This window comes from Clarias gariepinus, chromosome 12 (genome assembly GCF_024256425.1).
Source record: "Clarias gariepinus isolate MV-2021 ecotype Netherlands chromosome 12, CGAR_prim_01v2, whole genome shotgun sequence".
In the NCBI taxonomy this organism is placed as follows: domain Eukaryota; kingdom Metazoa; phylum Chordata; class Actinopteri; order Siluriformes; family Clariidae; genus Clarias; species Clarias gariepinus.
This window is the reverse complement of record NC_071111.1, coordinates 20,757,061-20,783,448: the sequence shown is the minus strand read 5'-3', so window position 1 is coordinate 20,783,448 and position 26,388 is coordinate 20,757,061. Positions and strand designations below refer to the sequence as shown.

At 39.3% G+C, this 26,388-nt stretch overlaps 1 protein-coding gene across 1 annotated transcript; it reads left to right on the top strand.

The window, feature by feature from the left end:
• The first annotated feature begins 331 nt into the window (after window positions 1-331).
• st8sia1 (ST8 alpha-N-acetyl-neuraminide alpha-2,8-sialyltransferase 1) lies at window positions 332-22,163 on the top strand. Its single transcript, XM_053508056.1, has 5 exons — window positions 332-967; window positions 3,179-3,323; window positions 17,968-18,077; window positions 18,295-18,387; window positions 18,977-22,163. The coding sequence occupies exons 1-5, from the start codon at window positions 774-776 to the stop codon at window positions 19,440-19,442; spliced, it is 1,008 nt and encodes a 335-aa protein (XP_053364031.1). The 5' UTR covers window positions 332-773; the 3' UTR covers window positions 19,443-22,163.
• The last annotated feature ends 4,225 nt before the right edge of the window (window positions 22,164-26,388 follow it).

Here is a 26,388-nt window from a genome sequence, read left to right as displayed (position 1 = left end):
ATTAAAAAGCAGACAAAAAAAAAACCTTTAACAATTAAATTTACCAATTTAACTGTAACAAATAACCAATTTTCACATAAAATGGTGCAGGTGCACTCACTCACCATGCAGTAAAGAACACCAGAAATAAAGGTTTTAACTTCATTACTTTGCCACCAATGAGAAGGCATGTGGGCGGGGCGACACGTCCAGCCCCGCCCCAGATTCAGCCCCGCCCCGATCTGCAGGCTGCAGATGGCATGTACTTGCCATGGATCGAAGTGATGGAGGATGGGGTTGAGCCTCTAGGCGGCAGCAGAGAGCTATGACTGAGGCGCGCGCTGAGAAGCAGTGTTGAGGCATCCAGGCGAACGGAGCTCTTGCCTTTTGTCTCACCAGCAGAGACACAGAAACGGATTTTTTACATCCCTCGTGCGCGGCCACTGCGATGCGATGGACAGAACACTAGCGTGAAGACCGGTGGCAGAAGACGCTAGAAAAAAATATATATATAAATATATAAATTTATATAAAACACCTCGGTGAAGAGGGATTAAATGCGACATGGGGGGCAGGTGAATTGTTCAGTTGCGCGAAGGAGAAAGAGAGAGAGACAGCGGGTGATGGAGCGAGGAAGGGAGGGCGGGAGACGCGCAGAATGAAACAATGAACCGTTAGGTGTTCGATTAAAGATCAAAGGCGATGCAACGTTTTTTGCAACAAGAGCCGTTTCTGAGGATCAATGGCGAGGGGACGTGAGTGAAGAGGAGCGCAGACGATCTCTCTGTCTCTTCATGGCAGGCGGAATGATGTTGTGTTTGCGATTCCACAGGAGTAAGTCGGTGTGGGCCGCCGTGTGTGTGCTCGTTCTCTGCTGGCTCTACATCTTTCCAGTGTACAGGATGCCAAACGATAAAGACATCGTGGAAGAAGTGCTGCGCCTGGGCCAGACGTGGACCAAGAACCAGACTGGCATCAATCTGTACAGGTAGCACTTATGTTACATGCCATGCATGAATCATAGTCATTTTTAACTATTGCCTTATATATATATATATATATATATATATATATATAAAGATATGAGGCCGTGATTCCTCCATCCTGCGCATTTCTTTCTATATTTCTTCTCTTTATAAGGCTGCTCCAGAACACCCACACTGTCTCTGGGGTAACATTTAGCCTGCTCAGTCTCTAAGTCAAGCTTTCATTCATTTCAGTCTTACACATTAATAAACTACTCCTTTAATAAAGTAATAAATAAAGAGGAAGTATTGAGCACCTCAAGGTTCCCGCCTCGAGTCCGCGTGCGTGGGGTGTTTGATGGGTTTCCTCCGGGTCGCCTGGTTTCCTCCCGCAGCCCAAAGACATGCAGAAAACAAATTGCCATTCCCGTGATGTATATGTGTGTCTAATTGGCGTTCCCGTGATGTATATGTGTGTGTCCTGCCATTGGATTGAAACCCTGTCCTGGATGTACCCCCGCCTCATGCCCTAAGCCTCCAGATGATGAGTGAGTGAGTGAGTCAATATTGTGTGATGCCTTGTGGGAAAGATCCATGATTAGCCCTTTAGATTAGTCCTAAGTATGTTCCGTTATTGAGCTGGCACTTAATTCATGATTGTGTTTTCCACATGGATGGCTTATAATGAACTCCAACCCATCCATTTGCCGAATGTATTCTGTCTTATTCCGTGTTAGTGCAGCGCAGAGAGACTTCGTTCTGCCATGGCCCTATTCTGTTACATCCAACTCTCCTTCCCAAAAGGACATGTGACAGACACGATGCTGCACAGAAGCTGATTAAGATAATGCCGCAGAGCCTGACACCTGCAGCAGGTTGAGTTATGACAGGCATAGTTTCAAACAGGTAGTCTGTACAGTATATTGGAGGTGCAGGCCTTGGGAAAGACAGTGACCGTGCCTTCGGACTATTCACACGCGTTAGAAAACTCTCACTCCAATTCTCACACATTACATCAGCGTGATACTTGATAAATTCACTCATAGACTTTTCTTAATTTGACATCTGTTTGCAAGACAGTAATGTATATTAATGCTTGCTTATACACAGATGTAACTTTAACGCCTCATACTGTAACATTAACACATTAACGGATATTATTAAATATATACTATTAAACTGGTGACAGGATTATGGGTACGCAAGGCTCACCCAAAGTTCTGTCCGATCGCACAGAAAAGCCAATGCACCATTGAAAACACCAAAAAAGTCAATGCTAGCCACTAAAGAAAGGCACCAAAACATCCTGTGCACCACAGCCACCTGGGTCCAGCAGGCAAAGAACCTGAGGCTGTCGACCTGGCCTTTAAACTCCACAAATCTCGTTTCCATGCGATACACTGGTCAAACAACTCTAGTCCATGGAGTCCATGTTTTGCAATGTTATGTTATGGCTGTAGTGTAATACATTGCCTTTACTGTTTGTGTGGAGTCATGCATTTTCACATGATTTCTTTTTTTTTTTTTTTGGTTCTTCCAACTGTCCAGAAGCTTGCAGGCAGGCAGACAGATTATCTCAGTTTAGCTGTCTCTAAGTGTGTGTGTGTGTGTGTGTGTGTGTGTGTGTGTGCGCGTGTGAATGGGGCACTGACATGGCCTCTGGGGCCATCACTGATGAATTCGCCCCTATGCGAAATTCCCCTTCCCCCTGTCTAGTGTAACTGGGATAGGGCCCAGATCCACCATGACCCTGTTCAGTTTCAGTACTGTCTGCATGGATTTTTTTTTTTCCCCCATGTGCCTATGTGACTTTCCCTATGGTTTCGCTGCTCAGATAAACATGCCAGCAGGATTGGCAATGTGTTAATGTGCATGTGATGCCTCGATCACATGCACCTTATCACGATGAGCCTCATGATGAGCCTCATGTTCTCAGGATCACACTCATCACACCAACAGGCATAAAGCAGTTCCTGAAGATGAATGAAGGATTAATTGAAATAAATAAATTAGTATATTAATGTCTGAATTTGCAATATATTACTGAAATGCAATTATACAAATGTATATGTATTACACTAATTTCGTTGTTTAATATTATATGCAGACATTTAAACAAAAATCGTTAGTATGTGATAATGTATTTAAATATCATGACATTTATATTTATTTCAATTTTCAATTTTTATTTCAATATAACAATACTAATCTACACTTACTTAACCATCTTTTAGGAAGCTGCTAACTGAATGCTGTGACCCAAAGAGGACGTTTGCATTAACCAAGGAGAATTCACAGATTGGCAAAGTCCTATGGTATGATGGCGAGATCTACCACTACCATACAGTCAACAACGACACCTACCCCCTATTCGTACAGGTACAGTTACAAAAATAAGAATCGCTCACAATCAAAATAGTAAACAAAGGGTTGTTATGGCCATTGCCGAATTTTTTTTTTATTTAAATTTTTTTGCTCATTTAATCACAACCTTTCATAAGTTTACAATAGTCTGACATATTTTTACTTTTATAGCTGCAAAAAAAAAAACAATGCATTCATGTGAAAACAAAAATACACTGCATAGAAAAATTAACACTGACGACAGGGTACAAGACATTTCCAGTCTGCCTGCATTTATATTTATATCTCCTTATATATTTCTGGATCATGGGAGGAAACCTGAAGCCTCAGAGGAGATCCATGTTAATATGGGCAGAAAATAGGAATCTTAGAGAGCAATCTAAGCTCAGAACTCTTAGTCATAGTGATGTGAAACCTGATTAGTTACAGTACTCCTTCCTGCTTCATTGGCAAATCCAAGGAACAAGTAAGATAAGCCCGATTGGTATGACGGTGTTAGTTTAGTCCAGCTTACAGTACGCTTTGACCTCATGAAATCCAAGAGCCATTTTTACCTTTTCCAAAAATGTCTTGCCTTATAGCAAAAAAAAAAAAAAAACAACTTAGGCTTAGGATTGTTGCCATATCTGCACACTTTTTATTTCTGTTAAACTTAGCAAATTCTAAACCTCAGTTTTTTCTTAAAATCAGAATTTTAAGAAAGTGTCTGATGTTTTGACTTTGTGAGGAAGTTCCATTTTAAAGAACTGAAATTCTGATTGAGCGGCAAGTATGCTCATATCCGTAAGTAAATCTTTGCCATGTGGTAGGTTGCCCGCCATGCGGAAAAGCCCAGATTCAATTCCCACACAATGCCTGAACTCCAGCCACTGGATGCAGTGCCAGTACCAAGCTCAGATAAAACGGGAGGGTTGCATCAGGAATGGCGTCCGGGGTAATGCTGTGTTGAGCCGTGCGAGGATCAGATGATCCGCTGTGGCGACTCCTCGATGGGATGGTTTAAAAACATGCTCACTATGGACCAAACAGATTTTAGCAGGCGAACTTGAAGAGTCGTTTTATGGTTTGCTTTTTGGACCATTCAGTCCCTCCTCCCTTAAACGTAGAATAATATTTATAATAAATGAAAGCTACTTTTAAAAACTTGTCCTTTTTTGATTTCTGAAACGTCAGGGTCAACCATCAGGAAAGGTTTAAATGGGTGTTCTGGCCTATTTTCTGTTCTGTTTTCTAACTGAATATTTATTAAAGTCCACCCTCCGCCAATTAGCTTTCAGCAGACAGTTAACATGGTTAGCATTGAGTTACAAGCACAAGAAAATGTAAATATAGCTAAAGTGTATGGAAATGTCAGCCTTGTTAAAGTGGTTAAAGGTCTGTGGTTAAGCACACTCTGAAAGTATAAGAGAAATCTAGATTTGATTTTAAGACCAAATCAAAAGCCCTACGTTGTTAAACATGTTGTCTAAATGTGTTTATGATGGCATGATAGAAAAAACCAAGGCTGTTTTTGTAGAATATTGCGAATTGACAGTTTGCCAGATCTAAGCAATTAAATAGCAGTTTGAGTGCCTACACAAAGTGAAACTGCAAGATTATAGGAAACTACATCTTGTAATTAGGTACGGTCACACTGAGCTATTTGTTTTTATTATTTTAAATGAATTTTCTATTTGTGAACAAAACTTTCATTGTTTAAAAAAGAAAATCGTCATTGCTAAATGGCTTAGTGGATAGCACTGTCGCCTTTCACCTCCATGGTCCGGGTTCGATTCGCACCGTGGATATGTGTGTAAGGTTTGCATGTTCTCCCCCATTCCCCCTTGGTGGGTTTCCTCCCACAGTCCAAAGACATGTAGATTTTCCATAGTCTGTGATTATGTGTGAACTATGATGGATTGGCACCCTGTAATTAAAGTATATTTTGCAAAAAAAAGTCTTAATATTTATGGAGACTTTTGAGACACCCAGTATTTAAATTATCAGTGATGATTATGAATTATCGACACACAAATAAAGTAAAGGGCGTTCAAATCAAGCTAGGACTTGTGATGAAATTTCTCGGCATTAAACTGATTAACCGCAGGAAAACACACTCTGGCTTACTGAGAAATCTTTCTATCCTGATGGTATATAGAGAAATAAATGGACTTTCATATCTGTGTCCTGCTATCCACAATTAAAATTGATGTTTTAAGTTTCCTGTTTAATACGAAGGAAGGGAAGAGTAATACAGTAGATGACTTGTTGTGGTAAGATAAGTCAGCAAAGGGGGTGTGGAACAACAGAATTTGGATAAAATTGTAGGTTGCAGTGTCTCTCATGCAGTCAGTGCACACTGCAAAACTAACCTAAAGTATAATTAGAAGAGCGTATGATTGGTTACAGGCAGCGTTCTAGGGTCATAATTATGTTGTAGGCTGTTTGTTTTTCAACAGGGATGTCACTTGGTTCTCTTTACTCCTGATGTTTTTGCTTTCAAACATGTTTAGTGTTTAATATTTCTTAGAATAGTTGTGTCCATGGCTGCTTAAATACCATTTCTTGTAAAGATTTCTTTGATAAATCGAGTAGAACTATTACTGACTAATGACATGGGCTTATTATACATTAGCGTTGGTACCTGTCATTGCTGATTAAAGAGTTTGTAGAAATAGTTAAAAGGTTCAAGCTCGCCTGTGAGCTTGCGCAGGCAGAGTGAGCTGATAGCGCTGTCCCTCCGAGTGTGTTACGCCGCCCCCAACGGTGCGTGAGCGAGCAGTTCGAAAAGATGGTCGGTGACGCCACATGGATCAGAGGAAACCCGTGGGTCGGTCTGCGGCCCCTCCCGACTGATTGGAAGCAGAAGCTTAATGTGGGAGCCTCCGGTGACTGGGTGTAATTGGACACTACTAAATTAGGGGAGAAAAAAGGGGGATAAAAAGGTTAAAGCTAAAAATAGCCTGAGCAGCATTGATGTAATAAGTGATGTTATTATTTTAGGTTAAAGCCCACGTACATGTCTGCCTGTCTTTCTGCATGGCAGAATTCTCTGCCGAACTTACTAATACAAAAATATGAAATCTTACGCCCTGTTTACACTAAGTTGTACTTTTTCATCGTCAGCCAAATACACTTCCGGTTCTGTGATAGGAGAGTCAATCATAGATAAGAAAAGTAGATCAGGAAAAGATGACTCCAGCATGTTATTTTAGTCGTGTAAATATGAACTAATCCCAGTAAAAATATTCAGTAGCTTTCTAGCTTTCTGGTGACATTGACAGGTGCATTATTAGCTTATTCTAAAGTCGATTCATAACATCACTTTTACACCAAATTTTGATTTTAGTTATGGTGTCTGATATCTCTACACTGTCAAAACTTGGGGTTTTTAATCTGGTACATGAACTGCTCATAACATCCGTTCTACTCGACACTTTGATTTTGACGCAGGTTTAATTTCAGGCAGATACCTAAGTAATGGAAAAGTTTTATTAAATTCTCTTCAGCCACTTTTGCGTGATGCTGTGACAAAATCTGGCTGGACAGACATACAGACATACAGACATACTGTACATACAAACCTTTTTCCGAGACTGGTTTCAGGTTGCCTCCAATGTACTGTATGAAACATAAAAATATAATTGAAAAAGCAAATTCTGACCAATGTTTAGACAAAACCTTTCCTTTGTTATATAGATGGATAACTATTCATGTGGGCTCTTGAGTGCGACAGCTGTGTAGGAGATTGTCCCTCCCAGAGTGTTTATTTCCTCACCGATAATTATGCAGGGACGGAGATTTAAGCGTTAACTGTGATAACTGGAATCAGCTAAACTGTTTTGTTTAAACATGCAAAAAAATACATAATTAAACCTATTTATCCCTCGTGTTTATGTGTTAGTCTTGCATTAGTAAAGTTTCATAAAATAATTAATTTTGATCACAGTTCATAATATTGCATTTGGTAAATATATTACAAAAATATTCTTCAGACTGTAGCAGTACTGTTTTGTTAACAAAATTAGAGTGTTGCTAAAGCTGTGAAATGAAATCAGGGATCCTGTGAGGTAGGGATCAGAATCATCCAGGAACCCCCAATATAATATTTGTGATACCTGGGAGCTGATTTGTATCACGATTCGGTTATAACTATCCCAAATTTTATAAACATTTTATAATTTTATTTATTTTTTTGTTACAATTGTAAAAAAGAACTTAGCGAATAATTTTCCTACCACACAGGATAATCTTCTGCCTGGATAATTTAGAATGTAGGATAATAGAGGAACTTTATTTTAAATCTTTTTATTTTTGTCAGGATGAACTAACCTTGGAGACCAGACGACTTAGCTTTAGCGATTAGCCCAATGTAGCGTGGATGGTGAACCCAAACGCGGAAGAAAGCGAGTAGGCAGGATAACCAAGCGATTTAGTTTAAGGACTCTCACAGAAGGGAAAAACACAAATTTAACCCGCGTCCTATAAACACACACTCAATATCAGAAAGCAAAACCCAAGAAAGTGAGTACTTACGAATCGGTAGACAGACAGACAGAACCGACATGGGCGAACTCAATGACTGAATCGTGGTTTGTGTACTCGTCTTATACTTCCTGGTTCGCGACCGCTTTACTTCCGGGTCCTAGTGCCGCTCGCCGATTGAGTGTGCATGACAAATTTTGACTTGAAAAACAAGCAAGTGTTGGTGACAACTAAGCCAATGGATTTTCTCTCTCTTGCGCTGCTGAATTGTAAGCAATCATCTCCCCTGCTGGGTCTTAGTGCGCGTCTCTTACTATAATCAACATCCGTGCACACGTGTATTGTTTACTATAACACTGTGACTGTGTTTGCGTGTAAAGCATCTTTTTTTTTGTGTTTGTATGTGTGTGTACAGCGTCCCATTAGAGAGGTTAAAGATTCATTTTCTCTCTCTCTCTCTCTCTCTCTCTCTCTCTGTCAGCCTGATTCTGGTATGTGTAAGCTCGCGCATTATTGGAAACCATGCCTTTTCACACATACCCCTCCTCATCTCTCCTACACACATACCCCTCACACCCCAAAGATGTTTTTTGTAATTTTTTTCAATGAGGCAGTGTTTCCGTTAATATGTGTGTGTGTGTGTGTGTGTGTGTGTGTGTGTGTGTGTGTGTGTGTGTGTGAAAGTCATCCCGCACAGTAGTTCCTTCCCCTCTCAAATAAAAGAGGAGTAAGCGTTACTGTGTAAGACAAGATAAGGGAGAGGGTGTCGCATAAACACACACACACACATACACAGCGCATATGCGCACAAACTTTAAAGGTAAAGTGCGGGTTAATTTGTTTTCACTTCATATTTTGTATTAATTATTTTTATGTATTTTTTTGGGCTGTGGAACGAATAATTTGAGTTTTCATTATTTCTTATGGAGAAATTTGCTTTGGTTTACAAGTATTTTGATATATGAACAAGGTTCCGGAGCGAATTATGCTGTCAATTAAAGGTTTCACTTTACAGGATAAAGCGGTATAGAGTAATTAATTTTTCCCCTCGTTTCTACTTATAAGACATTTATCTTTACGCAGCCTTTTCAAATAAACAGAGAGGTGATATTTCTAGGTGAGTGTGTGCAGAGAGTTGTCCAGAGGCAAGTGCTAAAAAGAAAAGAAGTTGTCATGACATTCCAGTGGTATGGCCTTATTATCAGCGGTGCTAAAATTAGCAGACACAGGGCAGTTGAGGTAACATCATAAAACTGTGTAATATTCCTTATGATAAATCCCCCACAGGAAATAGCCAAAAGGTTCAGCAGGCACTGGGCAGCCAGAAGCTATGCATGTCGTTTGCGAGCCGATTGAGACACTCAGACTCCTAATGTGAAACTATGTAAACACTATTCTGAACAGACAGTCCTGCTAATACAAACACATCGAGACCACCTGTTTTATATTAACAATAAAACTAGAACAATACAGTAATAGCTTTTCTTAATGCAAAAGGTTCATTGATAAATTATTTGTGAGTAATTTCATTTATGGGTTTTATCACATAGGAAAATCACTTCTTTTCTTTTGCCAATGTGACCCATGGTTTGTTAATTATGTAATATATTTCATATAACTACTGGATAAAAACTTATCCAGATTATTATTGCATATGTGTTATTTTACTGTATCATTCTGTCTTTAGTATTGCTACAACATCTTTTATTGATGACAAAAGCACATCCCAAAGACTTTTAATGATGCTAAGGTCAGGATCTCTGTTAGGCCAGGTCATGTGTGTAAGATTCCTCATGCTCCCTAAGCCACTGTTTTACAAATTGAACCAGATGAATCTTTGCATTGTTGTCCTGGAATATCAGGGAATAAACCCACCATAGATGTGATAACCTGGTCATTCGGTACATTCAGGTCGTCAGCTGACTGGCATTTTATTGCTATATAATGTTGCTGAGCCTAGACCTGACCAACTGAAGCAACCCTGGACGATACTGTCTCCAGAGGCTTGTACAGTGGTCACTATGCATGATGGGTGCATCACTTCTTACACTTCCGTCCTTGCACTTATCACTCTGGAATAGGGTCAGTCTGGACTTATTAGACCACATAACCTTTATCTATTGTCCAATCTTTATGCTCGCTAGCAAATTAGTGCCTTTTTTCTGATAAGTCTCACTGACAAGTGTAGTAGTTTCTTCTAGTTTAGGCCCAAGTTTTCAACACAATGCACATGTGGAAATGGGATTAATTTCACTTTAAGCATACCGTGATTTCAACTGTCAGGTTTTTTTATGCAACTTTACCACATGCTCTGTTGCTTTCCAATCATGGGTTTATACAGTTGTTTTAAAAAACATTTTTAGACCACATTTCTTTCTGGCTAAAGGTTAAGAGCTATAAAACATATTAATAATGAAAGTAATTTTTAGTCAAGTCAAAGGCTTATTAAATGTATTTATTTATTTAATTTTAAATGTACATATGTTCACTGTTAGTATTTATATATGCAGTATATCCAGCCTTCCATCTAGGAATCTCTGTAGTACAACTAGGGACTGTCCAATGGTTATACCATTGTATTTATTCCAATATATGTAGTGGTTTCTCACTACAGGCAATTTGGGATGCCTTTTGCATGACTTTGGACTGTGGGAAGAATCCGGAGTACCCGGATGAGACTCTCCATGCACAGAGAGAACATGCACACAGATCCCAAAGCGGGAATCAAACCCGGACCCTGAAGGTTCAAGGCAAATATGCTAACCACTGAGCCACTGTGCCGCATATACAGTATATACAGTACAGTATATACAGGGTTTCATTGTCAAAATAGCTATTTTCAGCATTCTTGACTGTTCATCATAGTAGAACTTCTGAATCGTGCTGAGCAGCTAAAAATCCTCCAATAATAAGCAATCTTTTTGTTCTTCACTGTTGCCAATAACTCCCCACCAGACCCAGTGTTACAGCTCTAATCACATTCCTATACAAACAGTACATTCCATCATTATGTTTAATACGATCAACACAACATAACCACTCGCACAAGTCGTTTTTTTTTTTTATGTCTTCAGACACTTCACATGCTGACTCTGCACTGTAAGCCGCTCTTATGGAAGCATTCTTCTTAAGAGACAGTGTGTGGGAGAAAGTGGTTCACGTCTCGATTTCTCTCCTCTCCCACACATCATCTGGTGCATCCCAGGAGGACGGAGCAACAGTCTGCCAGGCAAAAATACAGAAACGGAAAAGGACGCTGCAGGGTTTTTTTGTTCATCCTGTTTCATCTTTGACACTTTTTCATTTCATCATTCACTTTACTATGGTTACTAGGGAGGCTGTCACACATAAAAAAGCTTTCACATTTTAAACATACCCATCTACATGCACACATGCTGCTAAACTAAAGTAACTAATTTAAAACTGTTTCAGTAGACAGTTAGTACCCTACCACCCACCGACAAACCCCCGGAAGGCAACAATGTAGAGCCTTAACCACATGAGCGACCACTCCCACAGCTTGCGTTTAAAGAACTCTTGTATTAATAGTTCGAAGGTAGCACGAGCACACAATTTTTGGTTTATTCCAAACTTCCATCTAGAAGGTCGTCATTACACACAGCCTTAACATTAGGGTCAAACTTGGTCATGTGATTAATTTGCATGAAAGAATAGTAATACAGTAGTAATTTCTGATATAGAAAGAAAATTTCAAGACTAATCACATGTTAACGTGTTAATATTGACCACCCATACATCCAGTTGGGGTTAATCTGGGTGAATCTCATAGAGTACCTTTAGTGGGTTTCTTCTGTGTTTCCTTCTACCATACAGTAGGGCAACTGGCATGTGTAAATTGGCTACAGTGTGTGATTTGGTATGAGTGTGCCTATATCCTGTGATTGGTTGCCACCCTATCCAGGAATGCACAGTACGTCGCCTTATGCCGTAGGTTCCCTGATGCACGCTATGATCCTACACAGAAGAACAGGTAGTGACAGAATAAATGTACGTACTGTATGCATACAGTAAACAGGCGGCATGCTGGCTTATAGGCAGTATAGAAGATGAGCGAGTGATGCATAACCAGTCATGCAGATGATGATTTTATAACTTTATCCTTTCTCATCCTTGCAGATTTTATTACAGTATATCTGCCAAAGAATTACATTCTTTGGCAGATATACTGTATATTTAGTTAATTATTTAGAAGGGTATTTATGCTTCTCACTAATGACCTTCACTGAGAATTTCTTGGTGTGCTTGCTTTTAAAGTACATCGCGATCATTTTATTTGGCTTTTTATAGAAACCTTTAATATGTATTTGAACTCAAGTCTGCTGAGGCACTTAATAAACTGAAAAGAAGCCTGAAAAAAATGCTTCAGACCATTAGTTCTGCCCTTGGAGGGGCATGTTAATACTGTGAAAATTATGTCTCTCTCTCTCTCTCTCTCTCTCTCTCTCTCTTTCTCTCTCTCCATCTTTCTCTCCTCCTTTCTGTCTCACAAGACTTGAGAATTTCTTTTTTGAAGATTTGGTGCTCTTCTAAAGTCTTCGGAATTGTTACAGGGCAGCTAATGCGTAAGCAGTTATGTGCTGGCAAAACAATACATCAACCATTGACGCATCTGAGTGAAGCATATGCAGCAATTAAAATATGTCTGACTGCGATGTTGTATTTAAAGTATCTTCTAGCATATTGAAAAGATATTTAAGTACCTCTTTAAAACAGACTTCAACCTGTTCCCTAATTTGCCCATGCAACAATACTCCACCACCAATGACAAGGTAATTATAACTTGGAAAGAGAAGGGAGTGATTTTTTTTTATCTACAGCTAGCTGTGGCGGCCACAGTAGTGTAGTGGTTAGCACTGTCGCCTTGCACCTTCAGGGTCTGGGTATGATTCCCGTCTCTGTGTGCATGGAGTGCATTTTCTCCCCGTGCTTGGTGGGTTTCCTCTGGGTACACTGGTTTCTTTCTTGTCCAAAGATATGCAGGTTAGGCTAATTGGCATGCCCAAATTGCCCATTGCCCTGCGATGGATTGGCACCCTGTCCAGGGTGTACTCAGCCTCCTGGGATAGGCTCCAGGTCCACGTGACCCTGAATACATGATAAAGCAGTAAAGAAGATGAGTGAATGAGTGACGTATGGTTGTGTAACCCAAAAGAGACAAGGTTCCTTTTTGAATTTGTTTTCTCTCAAGGTTTTTTTCTTACTGGCATATCTGGAGGTGGCATGTCGGTCTAAGTGGTTAGCATTGTAGTCTTCAGGGCTGAGGGTTCGAGTCCCACATCAGGCCTTTATGTGGTTGGTGGTTAGTTTCCTTCTAAAGACTTGAAGATAAGACTAATTCTCTGTAGAGTCTGTGCATGTGCCCTGTGATGTATTGGCACCCTGTACAGGGTGTACCCCACCTTGTGCCCAAAGTCTTCTTTGATTGGCTATACAGGACAAGTGGTATAGAAGATAAATGAATATCACATCTGCCTTGTTCATTTGATGTCTGCTTCCACATTTTTGCAAAGGAGCTTTTTGATCTACTAATTCTCAGGCACTTCCCATTAGTCCCAGCCCAGGTTCCCCTGTCTCCTAAACATTTGTCAGTTACACAATGCTGTTAGTAAAACCTAACAACTGTTTTACTGCTCAGTAAAACCTAACAAATATTTTACTTATAGTACTGTGCAAAAGTCTTGGGAACATACAAAAAATGCTTTTGAAAACATTTCTGCTTAAAAGAAACTTCTATAAAGAGTAATAAAATAAACAGTCAATATTTAAAGTGAAAACGCATTGCTTAAAATCAGAAGTTCTAGACACAGATTTGTGCAGTTTTATAAGAAAACAGTTGTTAGGTTTTACTGAGCTTGCTGGAGAATACGAGTTCTTCTGGTAACTTTGTCACACTCGCTCCTTTCTATTTTTATGCAAATCCCAGAAGCGTCATTTCTTTACAGCCATGCATATATACTCCAGAAATGTTATTTATTTATTTATAAATTTTTAAGTTATATATGGAAATACTGAATGATTTTCTAAATAATTATGCAAACATGATAAACATATAAAACAAAATTGGTACAGCATATATTATGGTGCCTAAAACTTCTGCACAGTCCTGTGTGTGTGTGTGTATATATATATATATATATATATATATATATATATATATATATACAGGAAATATATAGATATAGTAATATAAAGGTAGTAGAAATACATCCCCCAATCTAGCTTTCCTGTTTTATGATATAAAAGGACTAGATTATAGAGCGGATTTGCACATGTTTGGGCCCTCTTTTTGATTAATGCAGTGATTAGTACTTGTTTTAAATCGAGCAGCAGTGCTCCAGCTGGTGACTGAAATGATCTCAATGTGCCTGTTTTTATTTGCTGACTAGTTTCTATCCAGACAGTCATCAGTGGCAACCGTCCCACAAAAAAAAAGATAGGCTGTGCCCTCTTGTGTGTCTGCCTGCCCATCACAAGAGTACAGACGCATACGCAGTGGTGCAGCAGGGCAGCACCCAAGGGCATTACAAACATAATACTAATCATCACACCATTCAACTGTGGTACATTTACAAACACCTCACAAATGCACTTGGTGTTGAATGCAGCCCCCCTGTACTGCCACGTGCACTCCTGTACACTTGTGCAAGCAGCTGGTGAAGTTTTGGAAATTTTATTGAATTTCAGTTATATATCAGTAAATTAGCACTCCAAGCAAGCCAGTGTTTAATGTCTAATACCCAGAAGGCCTCTGTGAAAGAGCAGGCCCTCATTAGAGAAATACAAAAGCTACTGTATGCAGACACTCAATTTAGGAAAGGAGGGATACAGTACATACAGTAGGCAAGAAGCAGAGACAAACTCTTTAAACCACTTTAAATGCAGTAATATAACCTTATATAATATATAAACAATATACTAATAATAATTATTAATTTTATCTTATTTTATATCATTATATTCCTTTTCTAACATTACTCAAGTAGAAAACTTTACAAGAGCGTAACCAAAAAATTACCCCTATAGACAGAGAGCAAAAAATAAGGAAATTTAAAGCAGACAGAACCTAACAGGAAAGTGCAGGAAGTACTGAGATTAACATAGCGCTTAGAAAAAGTTCTGAAAATAACTTTCAGTTCCGTTTTTTTGCAGACACAGAGCACAGATAGTCGGACTTCCTACTACACCTATCACCCTATATTACACTACATACCCAAAATTCATCAATAGAATTATCTTATAAATCAAAATTTTAATGATCAGTCGTTTCGATCAGGGAATAATAATAAAATGAAATAATATTAATAATAATTAAAACAATATAATCTAATGTAATCAAGTTTTGACAAAATTAATCATATTGACCCTGACCCTAGTTTATTTGGTTATTAAGGTCAATAATTAATCATTATATGATCAAGCTTATAATCATAAAATCATAAAAGAAAAAAAAACGTATAATAAAAATGAAAAACAAATAATTTCAATAACTTTAAGCATACTAAGGATAGGTGAGACATGACCGTTAGTAAAGGAATAGGAAAATAAAAATAAGATTATTACACATTTAAGAAAAAGCTCAAAACGTACTCAGGTGGAAATATTAAGCCGTCAGCACTAGTGGTTGATATTCTGGATGAGAAAAGAGGAACAAACCAAAAAAAAAAAAATAGAAAGTTATCTCACATTTAATATTTAACCTGTTCATGCGGCATTTCTTGAACAAACTGGTATAAAAGAAATAAAGAAGCTAGCGCTGTGAGATATGTCACATGGAGCTTTTAACCCTCAAATTGTCAGGGAAAATATTATGTGATGTTTTTCAATTCAATTTTATTTGTATAGCGCTTTTAACAATTATCAGATAGTTTCTGATAGCAAGCCGAGGGTGACAGTGGCAAGGAAAAACTCCCTGAGATGGTAAAAGGAAGAAACCTTGAGAGGAACCAGACTCAACAGGGAACCCATCCTCATCTGGGTGAAACGGAAAGCAGGAATTGATCAGCATTCATACTGTGTCTTAGGTGGCAGGCTTTCAAAACGTATTTGGTAATATCTGGCCTATTATTATATTTGTGTTATATCCCTGGGAGGCATGGTGGCTTAGCGGTTAGCACTGTCGCCTCACACCTCCAGGGTAAGATTCCCGCCTTGGATCCTCGTTCCTTTGGTGTCATCCCAATAGTCCAAAGACCAGATTAACCCAACTAGATTAGGTTAATGTCCATTCCCATGTTGTCCATAGTGTCTTGTGATAGACTGGCACCCTGAACAGGCTGGGATAGCCCTCTGTGACCCTGTGAGCAGGATAACGGATGAATGAATGAATGTTAAAATCCCCATCATGTCCCATACTATAGATTATAATAAGGAATATACTCAGTGTTTCAGTTTAGTGAAGGGTCAAATGTAGTTCAACTTTCTGTTCCTCGTAGAGCAGAGTCTTAGGGCCTTTTTTTTTTTTACATGTAAGCTGAAAGGTCGGTCTACATTCTGTAACCCGGTAGTCTTTCAAACTAAAAAAAAAAAAAGGAAGAAGACCATGGGAGCCATGTCCCCAGAGCAGGTTAACATCTCTATGGTTATGCATATCATTATGTGGCACTGGAGTAAAGCTGAATTGTAAAGTAATGCACAGTTGTAATGATTACTCTATACTGTACAGACCATCGTATTAATTACTGACCATCATGTTTATCCTGCATGTTCCTCGTTCTCTCTCACACTTAATCTTACTTGCCCAGGCATAAGTATACCACATTAGTCTGGTCACACTTTTGAGATAGGCTTCCTGTTTCTGTTTTTCCCTCCACTCAATTCATACACACACACACACACACACACACACACACACACTCTCTGCTCTCTCTCTCTTTGTTTTTTTTTTTAAACACTCCGTGCCCTATAATCTAAAAGAGGACTGTGTGTGGTGTGTGTGTGTGTCTGAGTGATGGACTATCTAACTCACTAAAAATCATTTTGTTTCATACACATTCACATTCCATACAAACCTAAATAATTCTTTTGATTGTGTAAAGCTGCTTTGCGACAATGACAATTGTTAAAAGCGCTATACAAAATAAAACTGAATGTATGAATTAGGAAGGATGAGCTTCCTCTCTAAGCCCAAAGTGCAGCAAGTTCATCTCTTTTCTGTTTACCAGCTTGCACTCTGTATGTGTGTGTGCATTTCAAGGTCGTTTAATTCATTTAGAGTTCGAAAATACTCCCGTAGGAAAGCTAAAACTGAATGTATCTAACACTGAATGCGGTGAACGAACTGCATGATTAAACTGAACGGAAAGTAAATTGTAATGAATCAAATTAAATGGCTTGCTTCTGTTTGTGATCGATTGCATGAGCAATCGCACTGGAGAATATGTTAATCATTAACGCAGTAGTGCCACTTGCAATACTAAAGCCTGCACAAAAACGTCTGTGCCTTCTAATGAATCGCATTGTAAATTTTGAATGAGCTGCTCTAATCCACTTAAGGGGTTTCTGTCAAAGTGCCCGGGGATGTTTTGGAAGTTATTGATGCTTTGAACAATTTCGGTATCGGTGTGTACAGCACTTTGCATAAGTCTTGAGTGTGTGTGTGTGTGTGAAACTAAAGTAAAACAAGAGACGAGAGGATGTAGAATGACTTACACACACACACACACACACACACACACACACTAATAGAAAGACTGCTCTATTGGGAAACTTCTTTAAAAATGAATCTCTGTAATAACATTCGTGCGCACACACACGTCCGGTCACAATCTTATAATGAACAGTACACGCGCGCACAGATGTTGACTATACGAGTGATGCACACACACTGAGAATAAGCGCGGGAAGTGATTACCCATGAGCTGCAATGCGCGAGAGAGAAGAACCATTGGCTCAGTTGTGATCACGTGACAATCGCATCCGTACTAAAGCCTGTACAAATCATTAAAATAAAGCAATTTACTCTTTAACTATGACACATTACATGTTCTCCTAGTACATTTCACAACATTTTAAAATGCCAGTGTGCAGCCATATCTTTACACTATGCTGTTATTTTTGTAGATGTAGGTTTTGTTTTTTGTTTTTTAATATGATGTTTAGCAATGACAGTTGTGCTGAATACTGTACGTAAATGTGTGGGCCTGTTGTGTGACGAGGTTCTGTTTTCGCTTGTCAGGACATTCCTTCCCAGTTACCGCTGAAGAAGTGCGTGGTTGTGGGTAATGGAGGAGTTCTGAAGAACAGCGGGTGTGGCAAAGAAATCGACCAGGCCGACTTCGTAATGAGGTAACGCCGTCTCATCCTGCTTGATTTTATATATATATATATATATATATATATATATATATATATATAGAGAGAGAGAGAGAGAGAGAAAGGATTTTTTTTATTTGTTTACATAGTCCTGCTTTTGACTGAAATCATTCTGGCTAATGTTTTATACTGCCAAGAGTATTGATTTTCATTGTTCCATTCTCTTTGTTTTTTTATGTCTCCTCTCTAGATGTAACCTGCCCCCACTGTCCAAAGAATACACTGATGATGTAGGCAAAAAGACCCAGCTGGTGACAGCAAATCCCAGTATTATAGAGAAGAGGTAATTCCGAATGTAATGTTTTATAAACTATAAATATAAATTAATTTAAGTGATCTGGTTCAGGACAGCATAGTGGCGCAGGGTTTCAATTCGGGACTCGGGGTCAGTGTGCATGTTCTCCCCGTGCTTGGTGGGTTTCCTCCGGGTACTCCAGTTTCCTCCCACAGCCCGAAGCCATGCAGATTAGGCTAACTGGTGTTCCCAAATTGCACGTAGTGTGTGAATGAGCGCCCAGTGATGGATTAGCACCCTGTCCAGGTTGTACCCCGCCTTTTGTCCTCGGTCTTCTGGGATAGTCTCCAGGCCTCCTGTGACCCTGTATACAGGATAAAGCGGTATAGACCATTAGTGAGTGAGAGTGAGTGGGATCTGGTTTATCACAGCGACTGACTTTGTAATGACATGACACTTTTGTCTTACTTGAATAAGAAGATGAATCAAGGAGATCAGATCAAAACATCTGAATAATCTACACTGATAAAATTTGTTTTTAATCACTCAGAAAAATAGGTTAAAGGGATTGTTTGGGTTTTTATAATTGTAGAATTGTATTTGATTCAGTTCACCATCTCGTCCTCTTCCCCCCCAGTTTTCAGAGCCTGCTGTGGTCTCGCAAGACTTTTGTGGAGAGTATGAAAGCCTATGGCTCCAGCTACATCTACATGCCTGCCTTCTCCATGAAGCCCGGCACGGACCTGTCCCTGCGTGCCTACCACGCGCTGTCTGATTCGGCATCCAACCAGACAGTGCTGTTTGCCAATCCAGACTTCTTGAAGAACGTGGGACGCTTCTGGAAGCACCGCGGCGTACACGGCAGACGTCTATCAACGGGCCTCTTCCTGGTGAGCCTGGCGCTCGGAGTGTGCGACGAGGTTACCGCGTTCGGCTTCTGGCCTTTTGCTCTGGACCTCGACCAGAGGCCTGTCAGTCACCACTATTACGACAACGTGCTGCCTTCCTCTAGGTTCCACGCGATGCCCGAGGAGTTCCTGCAGCTCTGGCATCTCCACAAGAGCGGTACCCTAAGATTGCGTCTGGGCCCCTGCGCTCACTAAAACACCACATGGGGTAGTTGAAAAAAAAAAAAAATATCTGCCACCCACCCCCAATCTTATTCTTCGAATTAGCATAAGAAGAAAAGGCCCTGCAGCCCCTCCTCTATCCCAAAACCCAGCAAACTGATTCCACCCCTGGTGTCTACTTGATCCTTGTGGGCAGACACTCAATACCCCACCTACTACACAAAGCTATTCATACACACAGACAGACACCTACACACTTTCTTTTTGGTTGCTAAGGGACTGTCTCTGTGTTGCCAAGAGTGGTGTGAGAGTGTAGAGTGGGGTAGAGGCATGGGTTGATATAATACTGTAGCTGCATTTACAGCAGCTGTTATCTCAGATTTTTTTTTTATTATTATTATTATTATTCTGTAACCTGAACAAGGGCATGAGGAGGCATGCGTGGAACAGGTCCTTAAAGACGGCTCGAGTGGGGAAAAGGAGCCACAATGAGAATAGCAGGATTTTTTTGTCAAGAAAACCAACAGCCATGACAAGATCAAGTGGGGTTTGATGATGGCAAAAAAATGGACATAAGGAAAAGAGAACCTTTTTTTCTTTTTTTCTTTTATTTATGGTTACAACATTCTATAAATAAATTGTTTGTTTTTTTGTGCAAGAATTAAAACAAAGGAAGGTATTCTTTTTATCTACTGATTTTCTTTTTTGTTTTCTTTTCTTTGTTGTTTTTTTGGTGATATTCACAATGTTGAACCTGAGGTCCTTATTCCCACAAGACGGGAAACGTGAACGTTTGGGTGTGTAATGAATGTATCGTCAATGCACTGTTGTACAGCCTCAATTTGAATATCAGTGGATGTCTAATTCCAGGATATCTGTGTATTCAGGTGTTTGTGCAATGCTTTGTTTCCTGATCATATCGCTGTATGCTTCACTCACCATATGGAACCGTTATAAAAGCAGTAACTACACGCTTTCTCATCATCAGGAGCCAAATGAAATGAAAACGTCAAGCATCAAGTACTTTTCATTTTTGCATTCGTAGTATCATCAGAGAAGGATTTGATTTTGTTGTTGGTTTGTTTTTTTTCCCAGTGGAGGTGATGTGACTGTCTTTATATTTTCTGCGACCTCCAGTCTTTAGCATCTTCTGTGTCTTGCTTTAATAGTGTGAGTGATTTGTTTTCCTACTTCAAGAAAAAAGAAAAAAAATAAACCTGCTGTTGGTACTACTGGGGCATTACTGCTGCCTCCGACTTGCTCGGGTGCTGGACACCTGGTCCTGGACTGCAGTCTGTACATAAATGTAATGATTCCTATGAATGTAAAAGCGAGTTTTGGACTATATATATATATATATAATCAAGTTACCTGTTCCTAGCTAAATACCCTGCATTTTATCTGGCTTCTTCATATCACGAGAAACACTAAAGAAAACATCGACTTCGTAGGTCTTGTAGGAGCTAGTTTTGATATCTCCTATTCATACTGAAACCCTGTATAGGTGTTGTTGTTTTTGGCTTTTTCTTAATTGGTATATATATTTATTTATTTAGAGAGGGCTTGAAAGAAGGTGGTTAAAGTGTTAAGGCAGCAGCGCGGTTTAACACACTTCATTATCACTAATCATTATCATGACCACAAGAGCCGCTGACTTAAAGAATGGCGTACAGTACAGTACATACTCTGATATCGATGCTTGGGGTTTGCTCAAGGCCAGGCACGTGTTTCATCCTCACTGTCTCTATTCCATCTGTTCACATTCCTTGAGAGGTCGAGTGCCTTTTTTTCATGTGAAGGGGAAAGAAAAGGAAAAAAGAGACACCAGCAGCAGTAGGCAAGGCCTGCGTATTGCTCTTGCCTTCACCTTGTTTTTTTTTTGGGGGGGTAAGGGTTGTTTGTTTCCTCATTTTCAACTCAACCTGTTACTGGAATATTAAAGCAACGGGTGATTTACGGAGTCTTATCAGAAGGCTGGGACCAAGTTGAGGGTCCCCTTTTTTTTTTTTTTCATTTGAAGGCATGTCTTGTATAATTATACCTGGGAAAATCTTTTGGAAAAAAAGAAGAGAGCGGGCATTTGAATTTGTTATTTGCACCTTTGTCCTGTTTAGTATTGTGAATGACTGAGACTATAGCTTGTTTAGCAACCTGCATGACTGTGGTATGTGTATTTGACTAGGATACTGGATTGGAGTTGTTTACTTGTTGATGCTGGAAAGGATGTTTTTTTTTTTTTCTTACCGATTATAATTTTTTTTTGCCCCTTTGCTTTCTGAGCCATTTGAAGCTGTGTACCCAAAGTGTTAAAGAGCTTACCTCAACCATTTCTTCTCACTGGCGATTCCCGACGATGATCTTATGAAACAAATACGAAATCTACATTGAGGCAAGAATTACAAACCAGGCATCTTTTACTGTTATAGTTGTTGAGTAGGATATTATTTGCCTTTTGTTCGTATTTTGGCTTTAAAAGAATCTAATGTGTGTTATTTATCTAGTGGTGACAGTTTTAAATAGACAAAATCAGAAAGTCAAAAAAGGAACTGCAAAACTCTTGATCAGTCAGTGAGGGTTTCTGTGTTTGAGCATGTTATACTCATACGTTAAGAGGAAAAACAGCTTGCACTGAACAACTTTGTGTGTGTGTGTGTGAGAGCTGGGTTATGCTAAGTGGAAAAAAAAAAATCAACTAAGTAATCTGTGTCAAAAAACGATGGGAAAGATTGTGAAATCTTGTAATAAAGTAACCTGGTTTCAACTGTCCTGGTTTTCTGCATCGCTGTCTCTATTTTTTATTATAGTTAGGTGTTTATGCTGTCTTTGTCTTTGTCACTGTATTCATTTGCATACAAATTTAATCCATTCCGGAGGCGAAATTTTGTATCGTAAAATGCATTTTCCCATGGGAAATAATTTAAATGCGGATAATCCGGTTCAGCCACCCATAAAATTTTACCAATTTATATACCAACTATAATATTTTTGCATATAAAAACAATCAAAACATTTGGAAAAGTATGAAGTAAAGTATGGAATAAATAGACATTAAACCTCACCTTCATTTATAAATCCTTTTTGCATCAGCTGCTTTACAAACGAAACTGAAAGTGGCTCCCTTTTCGTCTTGCTACTGTACCATCCTTGCTAACATTCTTGGAACCCATGGTGCTACAGTATGTGTTCACTGCATCCTGCATGGAGTGCAAAAAAATAAATGTTAACCAAAAAAATATGTTAACACACGTCGCTTGGTTTTCCACTGATGCAAACATGTTCTGATGCACAACTTAGTCGGACTCCAGATGTGCAACTCCAACTGGTCCCACCATCTCTTATGGATCGGGAGCGACGTTTAGACTTTTTTCTGTTCTGGCTCCTACTGTATGTGCTAGAATGACCGTCCTCTAGATGTCCGAGTCACTGGACATTTTTAAACATCTAAAGACGTATCCCCCCCCCCCTTAAAAAAGAACTTCCCAGTGGTGTTTGCTTTAGATAAGGGCACATGCCAAATGCATGGAGTTAATGTAAATTCTATTACTAATAAATGAGGTTAAAGCTGTTCCATTGGGTGTTTTTAGACCACAAGCCTATAAAAAATTAAAACTTCCCATCACACTTAGATTTGTGCTATGAAGTTATCTATCGAAATTAAGATAATGTTCTCAAGAATTCATGGCTTTTCAAGAGTGTCTAATATGTGCCAAACTAGCAATGATCAATTAACATATTTTACAGTGGGTATTCAGTAAGTGTATGTGGCAGCACAGTGGCTTAGTGGTTAGTGTCATCACCCTGCACCTTCAGGGTCTGGTTTCGGTTCCTGCCTCGGGATCTGTGTGCACGGAGTTTGCATGTTCTCGCAGTGGATGGTAGGTATTTTTCCGAATGCTTTGGTTTCCTCCCACAGTCTAAGGACATGCAGATTAGGCTAACTGGTTTCCAAGTTGCCTATAGTGTGTGTATGTGTGTGAGTGTTAACCAGAGATCCTACAACTGGGGGGGTTAACAGGATACTGATACAGGCTCGCTGGAATTTAACAGATCTTATCTTTATCAAGCATGTACCAGACAAACAAGTCAGATACGGCTGAATTCTGAAACTGACATTCCTTTAAGAAATATAGAAAAAATAATCATTTACTAAATATTAAATTCCAGGAGGGTTGCACCATTATATTGCTTACCTCCACCCCAAGGGTGACAGGATCATGAGCAAACAAGGCCGACTCATGCCCACGAGTACCAAGGGCTAGCCTGTCCAGTCAATCCCATAGAAAAGCCAATACAGGACAAATCACTGAAAAAATGTCAGTGTTAGCCACCAAAACACCCAGTGTACCACAGACCGCCCCACATGGGGCCCAACCCAGCCTTCAAACTCCCCAGATCCCAATCCGATCCAGCACTCATGGAATGTGCCTGAGCCTCCTAGGTAGTTTTAATATTATGACTGATCAGTATATACAGTATAGCAGGCCAACTCTGAAATAAATATATCTCTGGAGAAGGCAAAGATGAGAGTAGTAGTTTTAAAGCATTTCACTGCCCACTACGTACAAGCAGAGTGTGTGGGTTTTGGTTGAGCACAGCTTTTCAAGAAAACATGGAAATCCATCCATTTTCTCTCATTCGATCTCACTACATTATAAGAATATTCAGTCATGTATACAGTAAATAGTGGTGACTGTCAGACGGAATGGATGCATTGAAAAAAGAAATGTGTTGATACACGTCCAATGCATTTTTAATGGTGCATGAGAACACAGACATGGCTGTCGCCTAGGAGACGCCCAAGCACAATTGAGCTGTATTGATCAAAGGAACAAATTTACACAAAGTTCCATGGAGAGGGCACCATGATCACAAGCTGTTACTTTAACTTTGAAGAATAACAAGAATAAAGGAGTTTATGGACATTCGCTGATCTATTTATTAAAGTTCATGAACTATAGCTGTTAAGTTTGAAATGAATATGTGTCTGCTGCACCTTTATAGGCTTATAGGCCAGGCATAGGAAGAACCCCCCCTAATCCCCTAATCCCCTCCCCCCCAATCCCCCCCTCTATCAGTGAAGAGAGCATAGCTTTGGAACAGATGCCCTGTGTCACGTACATCCCTTACATCAAAAAAGCAGAAGTCATCAACATGTACATCAAAGAGACCAGGAGACAGACAGATGATAAGATACACATTAGCATTTTCCAGTTAGACAAAAGGGTTCCAGGGCACACAAGCTATTTGTATGTATATTTGTCTGAACACAGGATACAGGCGGTATTACCATATGAAGAATCAGGAAGTGCAATCAGGAGGTTGTATAATGGACACGAAGGCATGGGGAGGTTCAGACAATATCAGAAAACCATCCAATAGGCCTGCGTGTGCACGTAAAATCTATAAAAGCTAAGGATGAAGAAACCTTAAAAGAAATTATTCTCAACAGGGGAATGCATCCACCACTTTCCAGCAGGGTGAATAAGGAGACGCTCATGTTACATATTAGAATTCACTTTATTAAGCTTATGGATAGCCATAATGATATCAGTATACCACATGAAGTCAGAACAAATGTATATGAGAGATAACTCTTAAATATGAGCTGAATATATAAAATATTTAAAACCAGTGGAGGAGGGAAATAATAGGGAACATCCGATCCGCACATAACATGGCACAAGTGGCACGCTACTGTAGATGCCTTTCTGGACGCAACCATTACAATTCCTCCAGGTTTTTGCATACAATGTCAGTGGTTTGGGTGGGAATTGAACTCAGGCTTTTCGCACAGCAGGTGAGAAACCTACCACTAATAATAATAGGCTGCAAAAACCAAAGTGGTCTGACCAAACGTTATCTCGTTTCCCATTATGGTTTAATAATGGGAAATAAGAGAACTGCATTTCCCCTGCATTCAAACAATTTTGCATAAAAACTGGGTGCTTAGAAAACAGGTTTAAAGCTTTACTTTTTTTACTCATTTATTTCATTATAGTTATTTCATTATTTTTTAGATGCCAGAATTTGTACATTTGTATTTTGTCTGGCTAATAACATAATTTCTAAATCAATAAATCAGACATTACGATTGAAACAGTTACTCAATACTTGAGTAGTCTTTTCACCAAATACTTTTTTACTCTTACTTGAGTAATATTTTGGATCACTACGTTCCACTTGGGTAATATTACTTTAAAGTTCAGCTACTCTTACTTGTGTGCATTTTGGCTACTCTACCCACCTCTGTACTGTAAATCAATCTGAAATAACTCTAATACAAACTTCACTCTAGTTTCACTCTAACACAAAGACAAAGCTTTACCCCTATGGCTTTTTCAGGTCATTACACTGCTATTTCGGGTTATACGGAACTCTCACTGTGATGCTCCTGTATGTCGGTTAAACATAGAAATAAAACTAACCCTGGAAACTGTACAGGGTAAGTGGTACAGAAAAGTAAGTAGCCAAAAAAAATAAAAAATCCCCTATGATGGTCCTTATGATGACGCCCAAGGAAAAGAACCTTGAAAGAAATGCTACTCAGCAGGAAAATAAGGTTCTAGGTCAATAAGGACTAAAAGAAAAAAGTAAAAATTTGTCTGCAAATATACAGTAACTATTAGACAGGAACAACAGACAGAGCTAGTGGAGATGTTGGAGCTTGTAGGCCTCATGATTAGGATCCAAATTGAAGCAGACATTTTCCTTCATAATTGAATTCCAAACATGGTTGTAGAAGAATTAATGATGCACAGCATGGATTTCTCAGTTCAACAAAATGTACAGTATGCCGTCTACCGGAAGAGAATAATACGCCTTTAATCCAAAAAAGGTAAATGCTGGACTGTATACGACGCTGCGAAAGTGGCCAGTGTAATGTAAATTAAATAAGATGCGACTGATGTCAAAAATAGCTCACGATAAAAAAAAGGTAAGGTGTCCAATCAGCACTTGAAAGCATACATCTGATTTTTCC

Bases quoted from the DNA above. Each gene is read 5' to 3' on its own strand.
- st8sia1 (XM_053508056.1), top strand. From the start codon at position 774: ATGGCAGGCGGAATGATGTTGTGTTTGCGATTCCACAGGAGTAAGTCG. The intron at 968-3,178 runs GTAGCACTTATG...ACCATCTTTTAG, and splicing joins ACTGGCATCAATCTGTACAG to GAAGCTGCTAACTGAATGCT. The intron at 18,388-18,976 runs GTAATTCCGAAT...CTTCCCCCCCAG, and splicing joins CCCAGTATTATAGAGAAGAG to TTTTCAGAGCCTGCTGTGGT.